This window comes from Mobula hypostoma, chromosome 22 (genome assembly GCF_963921235.1).
Source record: "Mobula hypostoma chromosome 22, sMobHyp1.1, whole genome shotgun sequence".
NCBI classification, from domain to species: domain Eukaryota; kingdom Metazoa; phylum Chordata; class Chondrichthyes; order Myliobatiformes; family Myliobatidae; genus Mobula; species Mobula hypostoma.
In genome coordinates, this window is record NC_086118.1 from 33,966,388 (window position 1) to 33,982,472 (window position 16,085).

The following is a 16,085-nucleotide window of genomic DNA, read 5'->3' on the forward strand; positions in this document are numbered from 1 at the left end:
TACCTGTTTGGCAGTTGGAATAATTCCTCATTTACAGTACTTGCTCTTTCAAAATGAAGTCCCAAGAATACCTTTTGGCATTACACCACCAGGGTATCTGTTTTCACACCTCCATGAATGTACTGAAAATGAAATCTTACACTTAAGAATGGCAATAGTAGTTTGGGACTTCCAAATCAGAATTACAGATTCCGCTATCAGTTAAGAATTTTAAGAAATAGAGGCTTTCCAACAACCACTGACAGCCTAGTTTCTCAGTTTTAGATTTTATTCTTGTAATTTAGGAACTTGAAATGTTCGTGGGCATGTATGGATAATGTTGCACAGGATGCTTCAACTAGTGTCAATATACTCACAACCCATGCTGGTCTGCAATTAAAAAGCAGTCGACTTCTCTGTAAATGTGGCTATGTCCTAAAAGGGGTGTTTAAATGGGTATCTTACATTAAAGCTGGACTAATGCATTGTGCTGCCACAGAGGCAGTTCCAATCACCCAGTTCCAAAAATTAAACTTTGCTTTGTGCTCCCTCTGTCAATTAACCAATGTTCAATGTCAACATGGATAGAAATTCTTGTTCCAGGTTTCACAAAGCACATATTTAGTCAGACACTCCTAATCTAGTAAAAAAAAATGGAAAGTACAGTAGAATTATTGGAAGCTTTAATCATTATCAGTCTCATGTCTCAGTACAGTGTAAATAGTAATCTGTATGAATCAGAGCAAGAATATTTTTCAATGGTAACAAGCCAATATTAACAACAAGGGACTTTAAAAAGGTTCTAACATTATGCTATTGCCTTGGAAGTTTGCTACATACTAGCAACTTGGCTACTTAGTTGACATTAAAAAACACTAGAAGAATGTGGTTAGTACTCCAGACAATGCCAAGTTTGCATCTAGTTCCTTTCTGCTTTCTCTAAGAATACCTAACTTATGCTGGTCCACAAGTGATTCTGCCACATAAATTGGCCGCTGTTTTCCACAGTAAAGTGGAGGAGTATTGTTGTCATCAATATTGTTAGCATAGTTTAGGTTGTACACCTGTTTCTTTCCCCATTTTTGTGGAAATCAGTTCTATAGGTTTGATATTTTCATCCTCCACACCTCCAAAATGCTCTTAAAGCATCTCTTAACTTATGAAAAATACTGTTACATTTTAAAGATTTCTGAAAGACACACAATGACAAATGCAAGGCAGCAAATTTAAAACAAATGTCACAAAAATATTCTGCACAATTAAATAACCTACTCAACAATACATGTTTTTGTTACCTACTCAACTCACATTTCTAAATAAATATACAAACTCATTTCATTGACCTCTGTAAACATTGTTTCTTCCATCAAGTTTCATACACTCGTTTCAGGTGTTGGTAAAATTTCACCATTTTCTCCGGTCTCATTTTTTAAGAACTGCTCCACCTCCACGGTTTCCACTGCCCCTGGTCGCTGTTCCTGTTGCTTCTCCCCTTCCTCTACGTTTTCCTTTTGCTCAATTTCAGACGATTTCTTTTTCCCACTTATGCATAAAATGTTTCCAATAACCATTATTAGGGCAGAGAGGACCACTTCAGAACCAGCCAAATAAAAAACGTACTTGTAAGCTTTCGTATAGTCCAACAACTTCCCTATAACAGGTAAATACAAAAGAAAAGATCAGTATATCACATGGAAACTAACATTCATGCAAGTAAAGAGCAACATTAAGAAACATTGCTCTGTTAAAGCAGATATTAAGATTGCAATACCAGCAACTCCCAAACTGTGCACTACAATTTACATTTTTTTAAAAATGTACTCCTTCCCTCCCTGCTGCGAAGATTCAAAGTACATTTATTAACAAAGAATGTATAAATTATAATACCTTGAGATTTGTTTGCTTACAGGCAGTCGCGAAGCAAAGAACCCAATTTTAAAAAAAAGACCACCCCCCAATATGCACGGAGAAAAAGGGAAAATAACAAATCATGTAAACAATAGAAGGAAAAACAACAACACTTTGAACCGAATCTTCTATAATTGGCCAGTGACAAGAAAATCACTTAACCAATCAGAAGGAAGCCTTCAGATCCCATTCCAACTTGCAGGGAAAGGGAATATTGGAGAAACAAGCCTATATTTTTGTCTCAAATTCATTTCTGGTACTTATAAAGTGTGTGTAGATCTGAATGACGAGACAGAGTAGATATCATCACTTCTCCGTATGCCACTGGGACTCCACTCCTGATCTTAATAGGTCTGGTGACTGAAAACTATGTTGTGCCTCTTTTCCATATTTATAGCATTCAAGTTATTTTGTTCATACCCTCCACCGTTGTTCCCTAATTGAATATTATTGGTGAACATACACACTTACCAGCTCCTGGTGGGCCTACCAAGACAGCCATGGCTTCAACCAATAATACCAGGCCAATAGCACTTGAGAACTTTTCAGTTCCAACAACTGCCATCAAGACTTCGAACTGCAGGGCTCCCACCATTCCATAGGACATTCCAAAGAAAATGCAAAAGACAGTCAGTCCAGCATAATCATCAGCAAAAGAGCCACCAAGATCTGTAATCCCATTGAAAATCATAGCGAAGCCAAAAAAATATACACATCGAGGTCGGACGGCCTTCAATCCAGCAATAACACCACAAAGAGGTCGTGCAAAAATATCAACAAAACCCAGGATGCTCAACAAGAAAGCAGCATCAGTATCTGGTACTCCCAAGTCTTTTGCATAGTTTACTACAAAGACGGGAGGAACAAAGAGTCCAAAGACCATGACAGAAGCTGCTATTGTATAAATCACAAAACCTCGATCCTTAAAAACTGAGAAGTCCAGCAGCTTCGTTTTCTTCTTCTTTGCTTTCTCCACCTGTGTGTCCTTTCCTCCCTCTAACTTTGCTTGTCCTTTGGTGCTTGCTTTCAGTGGTCTCATCAGGGCTGCACATGCACAGCAGTTCAACAGTAGACCCCCAAGAATAAGGAAGCCGCCTCGCCACCCGTAGTGCTTGGATAGGATCTGGCCTAATGGAGAGAGGCCACACAAGAACACAGGACTCCCAGCTGCAGTTAAGCCATTTGCTAATGGTCGCCGCTTGTCAAAGTAGCGGTTTATCATAATAAGTGATGGTTGGAAGTTCAAAGCTAGACCCAGACCTAGGGATAAAACAAAAGAAAGTGCTTCGTTCAGTTAAGAGGGATTACTCACAAATTAATTAAAATCAAATTAATTCTAAAAAAAAAAATGCTTAAATGCAGATACATTAAACCAGAAATTCAAACCCTAGTTTTATCTGCTGAGTTTCTTTAGCTGGATACTGGCAAGTGAAGAGTAGAATTCCGTTGATTATAGAAATATTGTAGGACAATGCAATTGGGAGAAATGTACACAATTCACAACCACTGACATTGAGTTGGGCTTTCACTTTAAGAGGCTGGTCTGACGTGATGATGTTATTATGCAAAAGGTTTTTAGCAACCCGCCTTTGTGGTGTAGGTTTTGGAGTTCAAGAAAATGTGTTATGGGTTTTATTAACATAAAACACTTCACTTCGTCTTATTTGCAGATTCCTATATTGGTAACCCCGATACTCTGGGGTGATTCCGGAGTTATTGAAAATGGCGGCCAACGCAGTCACTTTGAAACTGCCGGAGTTATGGGAGAAAAATGGCATCACTTGGTTCGTACAAGCTGAGGCCCAGTTCGCTCGGAAAGAGGGAAAGAGGGAAAGAGGGAAAGAGGGAAAGAGGGAAAGAGGGAAAGAGGGAAAGAGGGAAAGAGGGAAAGAGGGAAAGAGGGAAAGAGGGAAAGAGGGAAAGAGGGAAAGAGGAGGTGGGGCATTGGCGGAAGTTTGAGAAGTCAATGTTCATGCCATCAGGTTGGAGGCTACCCAGGCGGAATATAAGGTGTTGTTCCCCCATCCTGAGTGTGGCTTCATCTTGACAGTAGAGGAGGCTGTGGATAGACATATCAGAATGGGAATGGGACGTGGAATTAAAATGTGTGGCCACTGGGAGATCCTGCTTTCTCTAGCGGACAGAACGTAGGTGCTCAGTGAAACGGTCTCCCAGCCTGTGTTGGGTGTCGCCAATATATAGAAGGCCACATCGGGAGCACCAGACGCAGTACATCACCCCAGCCGACTCACAGGTGAAGTGTCGCCTCACCTGGAAGGACTGTCTGCGGCCCTGAATGGTGGTGAGGGAGGAAGTGGAAGGGCACGTGTAGCACTTGTTCTGCTTGCAAGGGTAGGGTAAGTGCCAGGAGGGAGATCAGTGGGGGGGGGGGAAACGGATAGACAAGGGAGTCGCGTAGGGAGGGATCCCTGCAGAAGGCTGGGGGCGGGGGAGGGAAAGATGTGCTTAGTGGTGGGATCCCATTGGAGGTGGCGCAAGTTACGGAGAATTATATGTTGGACCCAGAGGCTGGTGGGGTTTCTTTCTCCCTAGGCCTCCCGTCCCATGATCCTCTCATATCCCTTTTGCCAATCAACTTTCCAGCTCTTAGCTCCATCCCTCCCCCTCCTGTCTTCTCCTATCATTTTGGATCTCCCCCTCCCCTCTCAAATCTATCTCTTCTTTCAGTTAGTCCTGATGAAGGGTCTCGGCCAGAAACATCAACTATACCTGTTCCTATAGATGCTGCCTGGCCTGCTGCGTTCACCAGCAATTTTTATGTGTGTTGCTTGAAATTCCAGCATCTGCAGAATTCCTGTTATCTGCAGATTTTCTCGTGTTTGTGGGAATATATAGTTTGTTATGTGTCTGTGAAGCTGCAGCAAGTTTTCCTATTGTATCTCTGCATACACAACTTGCGCACATGACTTATATGACTGAGTTTTTCCAGCTGAGTTGCTCACTTACCTTCCAATAAGGGAAAAAAAATTATTGACATTTATCAAAGTAATGGACAGTATGCCGATCAACATTTCATACCACTGAAGAACTTGCAAAATATCACATTAATACTGTTTCATTCTCTATAGATGCTGCCAATTTCTCACATTCCACATATCAGACTTCCAATATTCATATACTTTGCTTTAAAATAAAGTTGTTTTGGTTTTGACAATTCCTTACCAGTGATAACTCCAACTGTTAAGTAGATTTGAATAATGCTGGTGCACAGTGATCCCAGTATCATACCCGCCGATGCAAAAAAGCCTCCTGCCATCATAACAGGACGACAACCAAAGCGATTTACAAGCACACTGGATAAAGGTCCTAGCAGGGGTTGGGTGGGGGGGGGGGGGGTGGAAATAAAAGGAAGAGTTCGTCAGGCTTGTGCTGAGTTAAAAAAAACTTCCGAACAGTCAAGTTTGTTTCATGTGGAAGTTTTTGAAACCACTGCAAAACTCATATCAAAAGATAAGCAAGTGATCACTGAGCTACAACTAGTCTCTTGCTCATGAGTGACATTTTGCTCAGTTTCCATCTACTAAATGAGTAATGCACTTATTAACGTAGGGAAATGGCAACCACTGTAACTGTGTCTACCATCACTAAAATTGATTGTACGATAGTGGTAGTTTTCAAGTCCATAGATGGAAGAGAAGGAAGGAGGTCTGCAGTTTTGAGAAAGAGATAAAGCAGAGAATGTGAAGAATGATGACTCACAGCACATGGATAAAGGATTACAGCAAAATAAATAGATAATATGTAAAGTTGTGAATGATTAGAAAATGTAAAAATAAATAAAATTTTAAAATTTCAATGTACTTTTAAATAGACTTGACTAAATCATTTACATAAAATATTGAGCAGGCTTCAGTTGCTGTGTTTGAATGACATGGTGAGGGAGATGGGACAATAACAGTATTGATAACACGAATAGCACTGGACTGAAAAAATAAACACAATAACACTCAATGTTTCAGGAACAGCTTTTTCCCCTTCATCAGATTTCTGAATGCACATTGAACATATGAACACAATTACACTATTTTTTGTGTGGGGTGTGTGGTGTGGGGGGTGTGTGGATTTCATAATACACACACACACATATACGTATACACCCTTACTGTACTTTGTAGTTTTTATTGTGTATTACCATGTATTGCTGCTGCAAAACAAATTTCATGACATATGCTAGTGATATTAAACCTAATTCTGAAAGAAATAAATGTAACTAGGTGACCATTGAATATCATTTCTTTATTGTTAAAGTGCACTTACATATTTACCCTGATAATGCTAAAATAGCTGCCTGTGCTTAAGAGAAAATGGTGATGTCATTTTGCATGGGTGGAGTAGAACGAAGAGTTGCCATGTTCTAGAAAGGACGACATTCGAGTGCTTTTCCCATGTTTGGCGAGGAAAAGTGAATAATATTTGACAAAATCCATGTAAATCCACTTATACTTGTTTGTAAATCTAGAATATTAGTAATTTGATGTGCTTTACATGTGGATGTTTTAGATTTTCACAAGTAAAGGCGGTAGGAGAAGATGGCAGCACAATGCCGCGCGCGCAGCTCTCCGGTGAAATGATATCGTATCTGTTAAATAGGGGCCGTGGACAATTCTGATTTGATGAAGACAGACCTGAGAAGCAGAGGAACATCTGAGAAATTTCTGAAATGCCTGGTTTCGCTGCCGTTGTTACTGTGCGATCGAGAATCTCCAGAGGGAAGGCCCCAAAATCCCTGGCTTTGTCTGCTGCTGACGACCAAGGCTGAGGTCGAAGCGGTCGGATAGAGATGGTGCTCGGTACTCGGTGTCGGAGGGCTGATCAGAGCTCGAAGTTTTCGGACGACTCAGGGCCAGACTGTGGTCGGGCATGGCAGGGACAGTTTTCTTCCTTCTCTTGTCTGCGTGAGATGTGGGACTTGAGAGTCTTTGAACTTTTTTTTTAATACTGTGCCATGGACTGTTCTTCATCAAGTTATGGTATTGTTGCACCGTTGTAACTATATGTTATAATTATGTGGTTTTGTTAGTTTTTCAGTCTTGGTCTGTCCTGTGTTTCTGTGATATCACACCGGAGGAATATTGTATCATTTCTTAATGCATGCATTACTAAATGACAATAAAAGAGGACTGCATGTCCTCAATCTAATCTAATCTAAATTGATCAGCGCTGGATAGCGCAATTGCGAAGTTCCTTAATTGGCCTACTAGGCTAGCTTTTTTAGTAATTCAACTACAAGGCAATATATTGTAAAATATTGTCTTTCTTTATTGTTTCATGACTGAATGTGAATGTAACGGAGTAATGTGAATGTGTTAATCTCTGTTCACGTAGCATGAGCAAGGAGAACTCATTTCAAGGTCTAGCCTACGTGTGTTTGGAAGTTAAGCATGTGTGTTACAAACAAGTATATCTCTTAGTTGAGATGAGATGCATTTATTCATATTTTTGATGTTGTGTATAAGGTACTGGGTGGGTGGGATTCTAACATTGTTTGTATTTTTTTTTAAGAATGGCCACTACCAAATTGGTTCCGTATATCTTGTTTTAGTTATTTTCATACTGTATACGTAACAAGGGTGTGGTCTGAAGTTAAACTGGGGTTGTAATAGCAGGAACTATTTTAATTTATTTTGTCATTTTTAGTTTGATACCCTCTTTCTGCAATAAAACGTCTAAAACAGATAGACGAATTTAAGGCCCACAAAAGTATTTGTTGTCCTGCGTGTGTATTTTTCCCCAGGATACAAAATAAAAATAATTCAGAAAATTTCATATCAAATCAAGTTCAGAAAGATAAAGAGCAGAAGGCCAAGGGAAAAATGGACAAGACAAAAAAGTTGCATGTTAAATGTTGCCAACAGCCAACTGAAATGTACAGGCATCCCATGCCACATTTGAAATTAATACTGTCCAATCTAGCATTTTGATTTGTACAAAAGCTGTTTAAAGACCAGCTCAGACCACCAGTGTTGGACACTTGAATTGTATGACATTTCTGCTATTTGTCTAATGTCCTTGTATCAATTGCATTTAATTAGCAATCAGCACTTTTAATCTTACTGCAAAGCTAAGAAAACATGGTCACATTTCTATTCAAAAGGACTTCTAAACAAATGCACTCACTCCTTTGACCAATTTACTACTTTTTCTTCTCACAGATCATCCCACAATAATACTTCCAGCATGTGTTGCAGAAAGTGCTTGAAATACTATGCAATTTCGATAATGTAATAAAGTATTGCCAAGTATATTACTTGTCTCCCCAGTTTTCAGAAATCATCATTACCTAGTACTTGAGTGAGGTTAATATCATTTACCACTCATCAGCCCAAGCCCTCTTCTCATTGCCACCATCAGGGAGAAGGTACAGGAGCCTGAAGACACACACACACACAACGATTCAGGAACAGCTTCTTCCCCTCTTGTCATCAGATTCCTGAAATTCCTGAATGGACATTGAACCTAGGAACCTCCCTATTTTTTCCCCTCTATTTAATTTTTTTAAAAATACATATACTTCTTACTATGAAGTAGTTTTTATTATTGTGTATTACAATGTACTTCTGCTGCATAGCATCAAATTTCAAGATATGCCAGTGATATTAAACCCAATTCTGATCACCCCAGTTTTGCTATATGGGAGAATACAGCAGAGAACAGCTCCATGTTTAGAGAATTGCTCACTGCCCTGATGTTAAATCTGGGAATTACATGTAATTACCCAACACAAACAGCAATCTGAAGTTTTAAGGTGATAAAACAACTAAAGTAGTTGAACTTCCAAATGATTTGAGACAAATAAATAGATAATCTTCAATGGAGGAAAACAGTTCTGTTGTTCTGAGAAATATTTTGTTCATTCCCAAGTATAAATGTTACATCTACAATTGCTCAGAGTGGTAAATTGAATAAGACCAACTACAAGTCTGTGTTTAGAACTCACTTATTCACCATTCTGAAACAAAAACAAATCTACTATCAATTTCCATTCTCGCATTACAATTCAAATGGAACTATTAGTTTCATGAAGAAACCAAGAGTCAATGGAGCCACTTGACAAGAAAATACTACAAGTGATCACCATTCACATCAGGCCTGAAGATAATGAACAGTAATTCACTATTTAGAAAAAAACAGGAAGACAGCTGCGGGTAAAGTTCACTAAATTTCATCCAGCTGTAACCCATTGTGAACCGAAAGTGTTGAAAAACCTAAAGTTGATCCAACAGTTAATTACAACTAAAAAACAGTTGGTTTAAATAAAAGCTGATGCACACAAATATAGAAAATGCTTTCAAATCTTTGTATTCTAAATACTTCCACCTTCCCTCACCTGCTGCAAACAAATTACAACATAAAACTACATCCAAGCATTCTCTGACAGTCATAACATCCAAGAACTTTTGTGAAATAATTAGATGCTAGTTTACTTTAGGATTTTGCATAAAGTAGACTTGCTACTAATTATAAACTAGGTAATATATATTCATTTACCATATGTTGCTAAGACAGCTGCAGTTTCTGGCTAAGTTGGGGGCAAGAACTAGTATAATGAATTGTACAGCCAAATTGTTTGAACTCAGCCACTGGATGGTGGGTGGTTGTTAAGCACACACAATAGTCCATCGAGGGGAGGTTCAAACGGGTTATTCAGTTCACCAGCACTTACATTATATTAGTGAAGATCCAGTGCCCATCAAACAACAACAGCTGTTGACCAGGCAATTCGGCAGCCCCTCTGCATTTCAGAGGCTCAAGATGGTGGTTTGGGAAGCATCAGCAATCAGAGAGTAAACTGCAAAAGGCAGGAATAGTTTTGAAGCCAGTCTGTGGAATTATTATTTAAGAGACTTGTCTCTCGTGCATCCAGAAAGGATTCAAATCCGTAATATTAGTGTCAAGATTGACCTACTCCAACATGCGAATAGTTGCTATTTGGCTATAGCATCTTCTTAGCAATTAGTGATCCCGCCCCATTCAATTTTTGCTGCATATTTTGTCCATTAGGATCTGGAAATTGTGCTCAGCAGCAACATTTGCTCCTGTAATAATGTCCTACCAGTCAAATACAGGAATATTGACTTATCAATTTGAGGCTCACTTGGAAATCAAGGAAACCATTCAATTGGAGATTTTTTGCCTTACAAATTTGAGCAATCTGTCATTTCATTTTATTGGTATGTGCAAGGTACATGGTTGATGAAATTAGTTCCTTTGATGACGCCTTAATTTTTTTGAAAGTCTAGATTTTCTTACTATGGAACCAATACAAGAATAGAAGTGGCCCTTCACTTGCTTCCAAGTGAGTTCTTCTAAAAGCTTTTACCAACAGCTAAATAAATTAGCAAGAAGCCATTATAGGCATCTGGTCTTGTACAGCAAGACAAATTGATCAGGAAAATGTGCCTCTTGATCTCAAATGTGTATTTCTACAACTCATTTTTTACATAAATCAAATTTTAAAAATTAATTTATATTTAGAATTTTCAAAAGCAAGTTTTGTATCCTCATACATCTAAAAATAGCACACAGCTGAAAAATGACCATGAAATGCATTCATTGTTGGTTCTTAATAAGGCTAGGGCCACTTGAATTCAAGTTTACTAACAGACCACAGACACTGGACATCCACAATTAACTGAGAGACTAGTACTCATATAGGCCTTTCTGTCCAACTGGTCAATGCTGACCGCATTGTCCACTTAGCTAGCCCCAATTTCCTGCATTCAGCCCATTTCCCCCCCATGTCCCTCCTCTCCATGGACCTATTCAAGGGCTTTTTATACAATGATGGGATTACAGTATCTCTCTCAACTGCTTTGTGTGGCACCTCACCTCATTCCATATACACACCACCATCTGGGTGAAAAAGTTGCCCCTCAGGTCTCTAAAATCTTTCCCCTCTCACGCTAAATCTTTGCCCACTAGTTTTGGACTCCCTACCATGGAAAAAAGATAAACATCCACCTTATCTATGCCTCTTAATGTTAAATATATTTATACAGTCACCCCTCATTCTCTAATGTTTTTAGGAACAAAGATCCATCCTGGCCAAACTTTCCCCTATAATTGATACAATTGTATTTCTATGCTATATTGACTGACCTGTTGTACATACTATTTATTACAAGTTACTATAAATTGCAGATTTAGACAAAGATTTTTACTCCTCATGTATGTGAAGGATGCAAGAAATAAAGTCAATTCAATTTAAATGCTTACCTGTTCCATACAACATGGCAAGAACAATGGAAGAGATCCAAGCAGTATCACTGTACCCAACATGGAACTCCTTGATTAATTCCTTGAAGAAAACACTGACTGCTTTTGGAAAGGCATAAGAGAACCCAGTGATGACGAAACATCCAATGAGAATCGCCCAACCCCAGCCTCCATCAGGGGCTTTAACTGCTGGCACTTTATCATCTGCCACTACCACACCCATGGTTTAGGTCAAGATCTACAAAACAAAAGTTGGTGAAAGCATATGTATTAAAAAAAAATCAATAAATGATACAGGATCTATTGGCCAATGCATTCAATTGACAACACTAAAATAGACAAGTTCGTGAAAAGATTATTATTCAAGATGTGTAATGCCGGGTAGTTGAAAAGTACTCTGGTTATGAACATATTGCAGCAAGAACACTAGTACTGCTTGGCACTTCTGCACACACCTACATTTAACCAAATTGAAACCAAAGTGTAGCTCTGGTTTCCTTTTTAAAAAGGAAATATGATACATTCTCCACTTAATTCAAATGCTGAGACTACAGACATCCCACCTCTCCTGGAAGTGTCCCCACATATTGATAGTGGTTCCCTGACGCACGCAAATTATATACAATATCCAGGAAATCGAGAGTGAGAGCGAGAGAGAGAGCGAGATATCCAAAAAAAGAAAATACAAAACATACTTCATCCCAGACTACACTAAAGTGTACCCCTGCCTAATGGGGTTCAAAAATAATGACAGTGTTGCTCGCTGCACTGTTTGCAACAGTGACTTTTCTATTGCCCATGGTGGGTTAAATGACTGTAAAAGACATGTTGAAGTGAGTTTAACAGGTGTCATTCATTCATTAGCATAGCTAACATTATTTAAATTAGCTGGCTAGCTGCTAAGGAGCTATTCTATTGATGTCCTATGTGATGAGGCCAAACTCCCTGTAGACTCGCTTAAAGTTGTAATAGAATAAAAAATGACTCCATGATAATATAATAAGTAGATATGTTAATGTCACATTTTCTACATAAGTCAATATAATAAGGATACACCTCATGCTTTTATTTCTTTTTATGTTCTTTCATAATCAAATGTCCTGTATACATACACCTTTGGAGGTCGACCCGGGGTGGGGGGGGGGGATATGGGGTTGCAGGGGATGGGGGTGGTGGTGCTACCTCCCTGAAATGAGTTTTTGCAGGGTGGGATGTCTGAGACTAGGACTTCTACAAATTACTGCGTGGAATTTCCATCTGTTCTTGCAGACTCCTGCCTAGAACACAAGTTTGGAAAACTACCTTCTGAGTTTGCTGATCTCCCATCAGTTGAGGAGACAAATCATTCTGCCTCCCTCCAGAAAGACCTTCAAATATACACATTTTACATATGTACACACTTGCCTTAATTAATAGAAATGCTCACATTTATTCTGGAAATTGTCTGTTTAGAGAGGAAGCTGTGATCACTTTGTTCTGAGGGTGTAACAATATGATGAAAAACACAAATGTGAACATAAAATGTAATTTTCAAAATGCCAAATGCTCACTTCAAAATGATGTTAGCATTACATTACATATCCTGGTCCAAGTATACTCCTTTTCATAAAGCTGTGATCAATTTAACTCGAATTTAGATTAGATTATGAAGACACGCAGTCCTCTTTTATTGTCATTTAGTAATGCATGCATTAAGAAATGATACAATGTTTCTCCAGAATGATATCACAGAAACACGACAAACCGACTGAAAAACTGATAAAAACCACATAATTATAACATATAGTTACAACAGTGAAGAGCAATACCGTAATTTGATAAAGAACAGACCATGGGCACAGTAAAAGTCTCAAAGTCTCTCGGAAGTCCCATCATCTTACGCAGACGGTGAACCTCCAGCGCCGCAAACTTGCTGATGCAGCATCCTGGAAGCATCCGACTACAGTTCGACTCCGAGTCAGTCCGAAAACTCCAAGCCTCCGACCAGCTCTCCGACACCGAGCACCATCTCTGCCGAGCGCTTCGACCCCAGCCCTGGCAACAGGCAATAGGCAAAGCCGAGGATTTGGGGCCATCCCCTCCGGAGATTCTCGATCGCACAGTAGCAGCAGCAGCGGGCATTTCAGAAGTTTCTCCAGATGTTCCTCCGTGCTTCTCACGGCTGTCTCCATCAAATCAGGATTGTGCACAGCCCCTAGTTAACACATATGATATCATTCTGAACAGCCGCACGCGTTGCATTGCGAATTTTGCCATTGCATTCAGAGCTGTGTGCAAACAACTCTTCTAAGAGAGTTGATAGTGGATGATCAGCCATGATCACAGTGAATGGCGGTGCTGGCTCGAAGGGCCAAATGGCCTACTCCTGCCCCTATTGTCTAATTCTGCACTTTAGGACAAATTTCATGTTTATGCATGTTCACTTTTTTCACCAACTGTATGCTAACTGATAGAAATCATATTCTCATCCTGCTAAAGGGTCTCAGCCTGAAACATCGACTGTACTCTCTTCCATTGATGCTGCCTGGCCTGCTGAGTTCATCCAGCATTTTGTGTGGGCTATTGGGATTAACATTTGGGAACATTTTTCTCCAATTTTGGCTCTAGAAATCAACTTCCCTCTTCCAAACAAATATTATTGGTCATCCCAAGTTAAAGGATATTCTGGTTTACAAGGGTCTTGCTTTATCTTCAAGACAGACCGCAAGTCCGTTTGCTTCAGGAGATTTATTTATTGAGCTACGGCACGTAATAGGCCCATCAGGCCCTTCAAGCTATGCTGCCTAGCAATCCCGATTTAACCCTAGCCTAACCACAGGAGAGCTTACAATGACTAATTAACCTACCAGCCAGTAGGTCTTTGGACTGTGGAAGGCAGTCAGAGCACCCAGAGGAAAACCACGCAGTCATGGGGAGAACATGCAAACTCTTTACAGACAGTGCAGGAATATTGTATAAAGAACAAACTTATAAAAAGGTCCTCATCTCATTTTTCAGTCTTTGTTTTGATGACCTTAGATAATTATTTTTGTCCAGATAACTAAAGGGCATGACACAGTCAATCATTGGGGGCAGCTTATGCTAATTGTGACCGACAGCTCTTTGAAACAAAACCAGAGTGATCATTTCTTTTTAAAAAAAGTTTAAAGTACATCAACAATTTTAATTCAACTGAACTGTTAAAATATAGTGATCAAAAATGGATTAGGTATCTTTTAATTCAGAAAAGTGGTAACAGCTAAGAATTTAGATTTAGTAGTTTAGGACATCAGTAGAATTTCTTCATTTGTCTAGCTTCAAAAAGGAAGGGTTATGTTAGAATGCATGTAGAATGTTATTTCCATTCTAAATTTTCCCCCTATACAAGTGGTATTACTTGCTATTTTTTATATATTATATTATTTGTTAGGAGACCAAGCAATAACAATAAAAGTAGGTTTGTGTCATTAACTTTGAACTCTACAGGAATAGAATGACATGTAGCTTTAAATCATTCTCCTCTCAAGAGAGCAAGTCATGGAATCAATGGTGGTTGTGGAGTAGACGCATCTCACCGTATCTTAAGCAGCGAAAATAACACCAGACAAATAGTTCTAATGAAGATAACCACAAAATGGGGGGTGGGGTGTGGTGTGGTGGTGGTGGGGGGGGAGTTGCATTAATTTGGACAGCAATTCAGTTTCCTTAGTGTGTATATGCATTGTGGAGTGATTTTTGACACTACACTATCCTCTGAAGTGCCAGAGGTGGAATTCTTATGCATTAACAGCAAGAGGTCAGATCTATTTTGGGATGTCTCTAGTCCCTACGCACAGTTACTGATAACTTATTTTAAAAAAGTGCAAGCTCTTGTCTGTCAAGAATAAGATCTTACAGCCATTACGAATAATATTTAAATTGAAGTTTGGGTATCTGAAAATCAAGGAATGCAGCAAGTCATCAGCAATGCATTCAAGCACATTACTCACTAAGCCATCACATCAAACCCAATATATACTTAATAAAACAGTGTTCTTGAATTATTTAGAATTAAGGTAACATTCATTATGTCCCCAAGTTGGAAAGTGGAGTCATTGCCAAATTATGAGTGCAGTTACTATTACAAGAGAGAAGGTGCTCAGAAAGCTAAAAGACCTAATGGTACACAAGTCACCTGGACCAGATGAATTGCACCCTAGGGTTCTGAAAGAGGTAGCATTAGAGATTGTGGTGGCATTAGAAATGATCCTTCAAAAATCATTGGACTCTGGCATAGTGTCAGAGGACTAGAAAATTGCAAATGTCACTCCACTCTAAGAAAGGAGGAAGACAGCAGAAAGGAAATTATAGACCAGTTATCCTGACCTCAGTCACTGGGAAGATGTTAGAGTCGATTGTTAAGGATGAGGTGATGGAGTACTTGGTAACGGAGGACAAGACAGGACAAAGTCAGCATGATTTCCTTCAAGGAAAATCCTGCCTGACAAACCTGTTGGAATTCTTTGAGGATATTACAAGTAGGATAGATAAAGAGGATGCAGTGGATGTTGTATATTTAGATTTTCAGGAGGCCTTTAACAAGGTGCCACACGTGAGGCTGCTTACCAAGTTAAGAGCCCGTGGTATTACAGGAAAGTTACTAACAATGGTTAGAACACTGGCTGATTGGCAAGAGGCAGCGAGTGGGAATAAAAGAATCCTTTTCTGGTTGGATGCCAGTGACTAATGGTGTTCCGCAGGGGTTGGTGTTGGAACCACTTCTTTTTAAGCAGTATATAAATGACTTAGATGATGGAATGGATGGCTTTGTAGCCAAGTTTGCAGATGATACGAAGATTGGTGGAGGGACAGGTAGTGTTAAGGAAACAGGTAGGATCCAGAAGGACTTAGATAGATTAGGAGAATGGGCAAGAAAGTGGCAAATGAAATACAATGTTGGAAAATGCATCATCGTGCTCTTTGGTAGTAGAAATAAATGTGCG

General features: G+C 39.4%; 1 protein-coding gene across 2 annotated transcripts in view; it reads right to left on the reverse strand.

Moving 5' to 3' along the window:
* Nucleotides 1-645: 645 nt before the first annotated feature.
* Nucleotides 646-16,085, reverse strand: part of LOC134360266 (monocarboxylate transporter 4-like) — a 42,145-nt gene continuing 26,705 nt past the window's right edge. For both annotated transcript variants that reach the window (XM_063074423.1, XM_063074424.1), the window contains 4 exons: nt 11,125-11,362; nt 5,071-5,214; nt 2,359-3,147; nt 646-1,630 (listed from right to left, as the gene is read on the reverse strand). In XM_063074423.1, the coding sequence (XP_062930493.1) occupies nt 1,353-1,630; nt 2,359-3,147; nt 5,071-5,214; nt 11,125-11,347 (1,434 nt within the window). In that variant the 5' untranslated portion in view covers nt 11,348-11,362 and the 3' untranslated portion in view covers nt 646-1,352. The remainder of the gene's footprint in view (nt 1,631-2,358; nt 3,148-5,070; nt 5,215-11,124; nt 11,363-16,085) is intronic.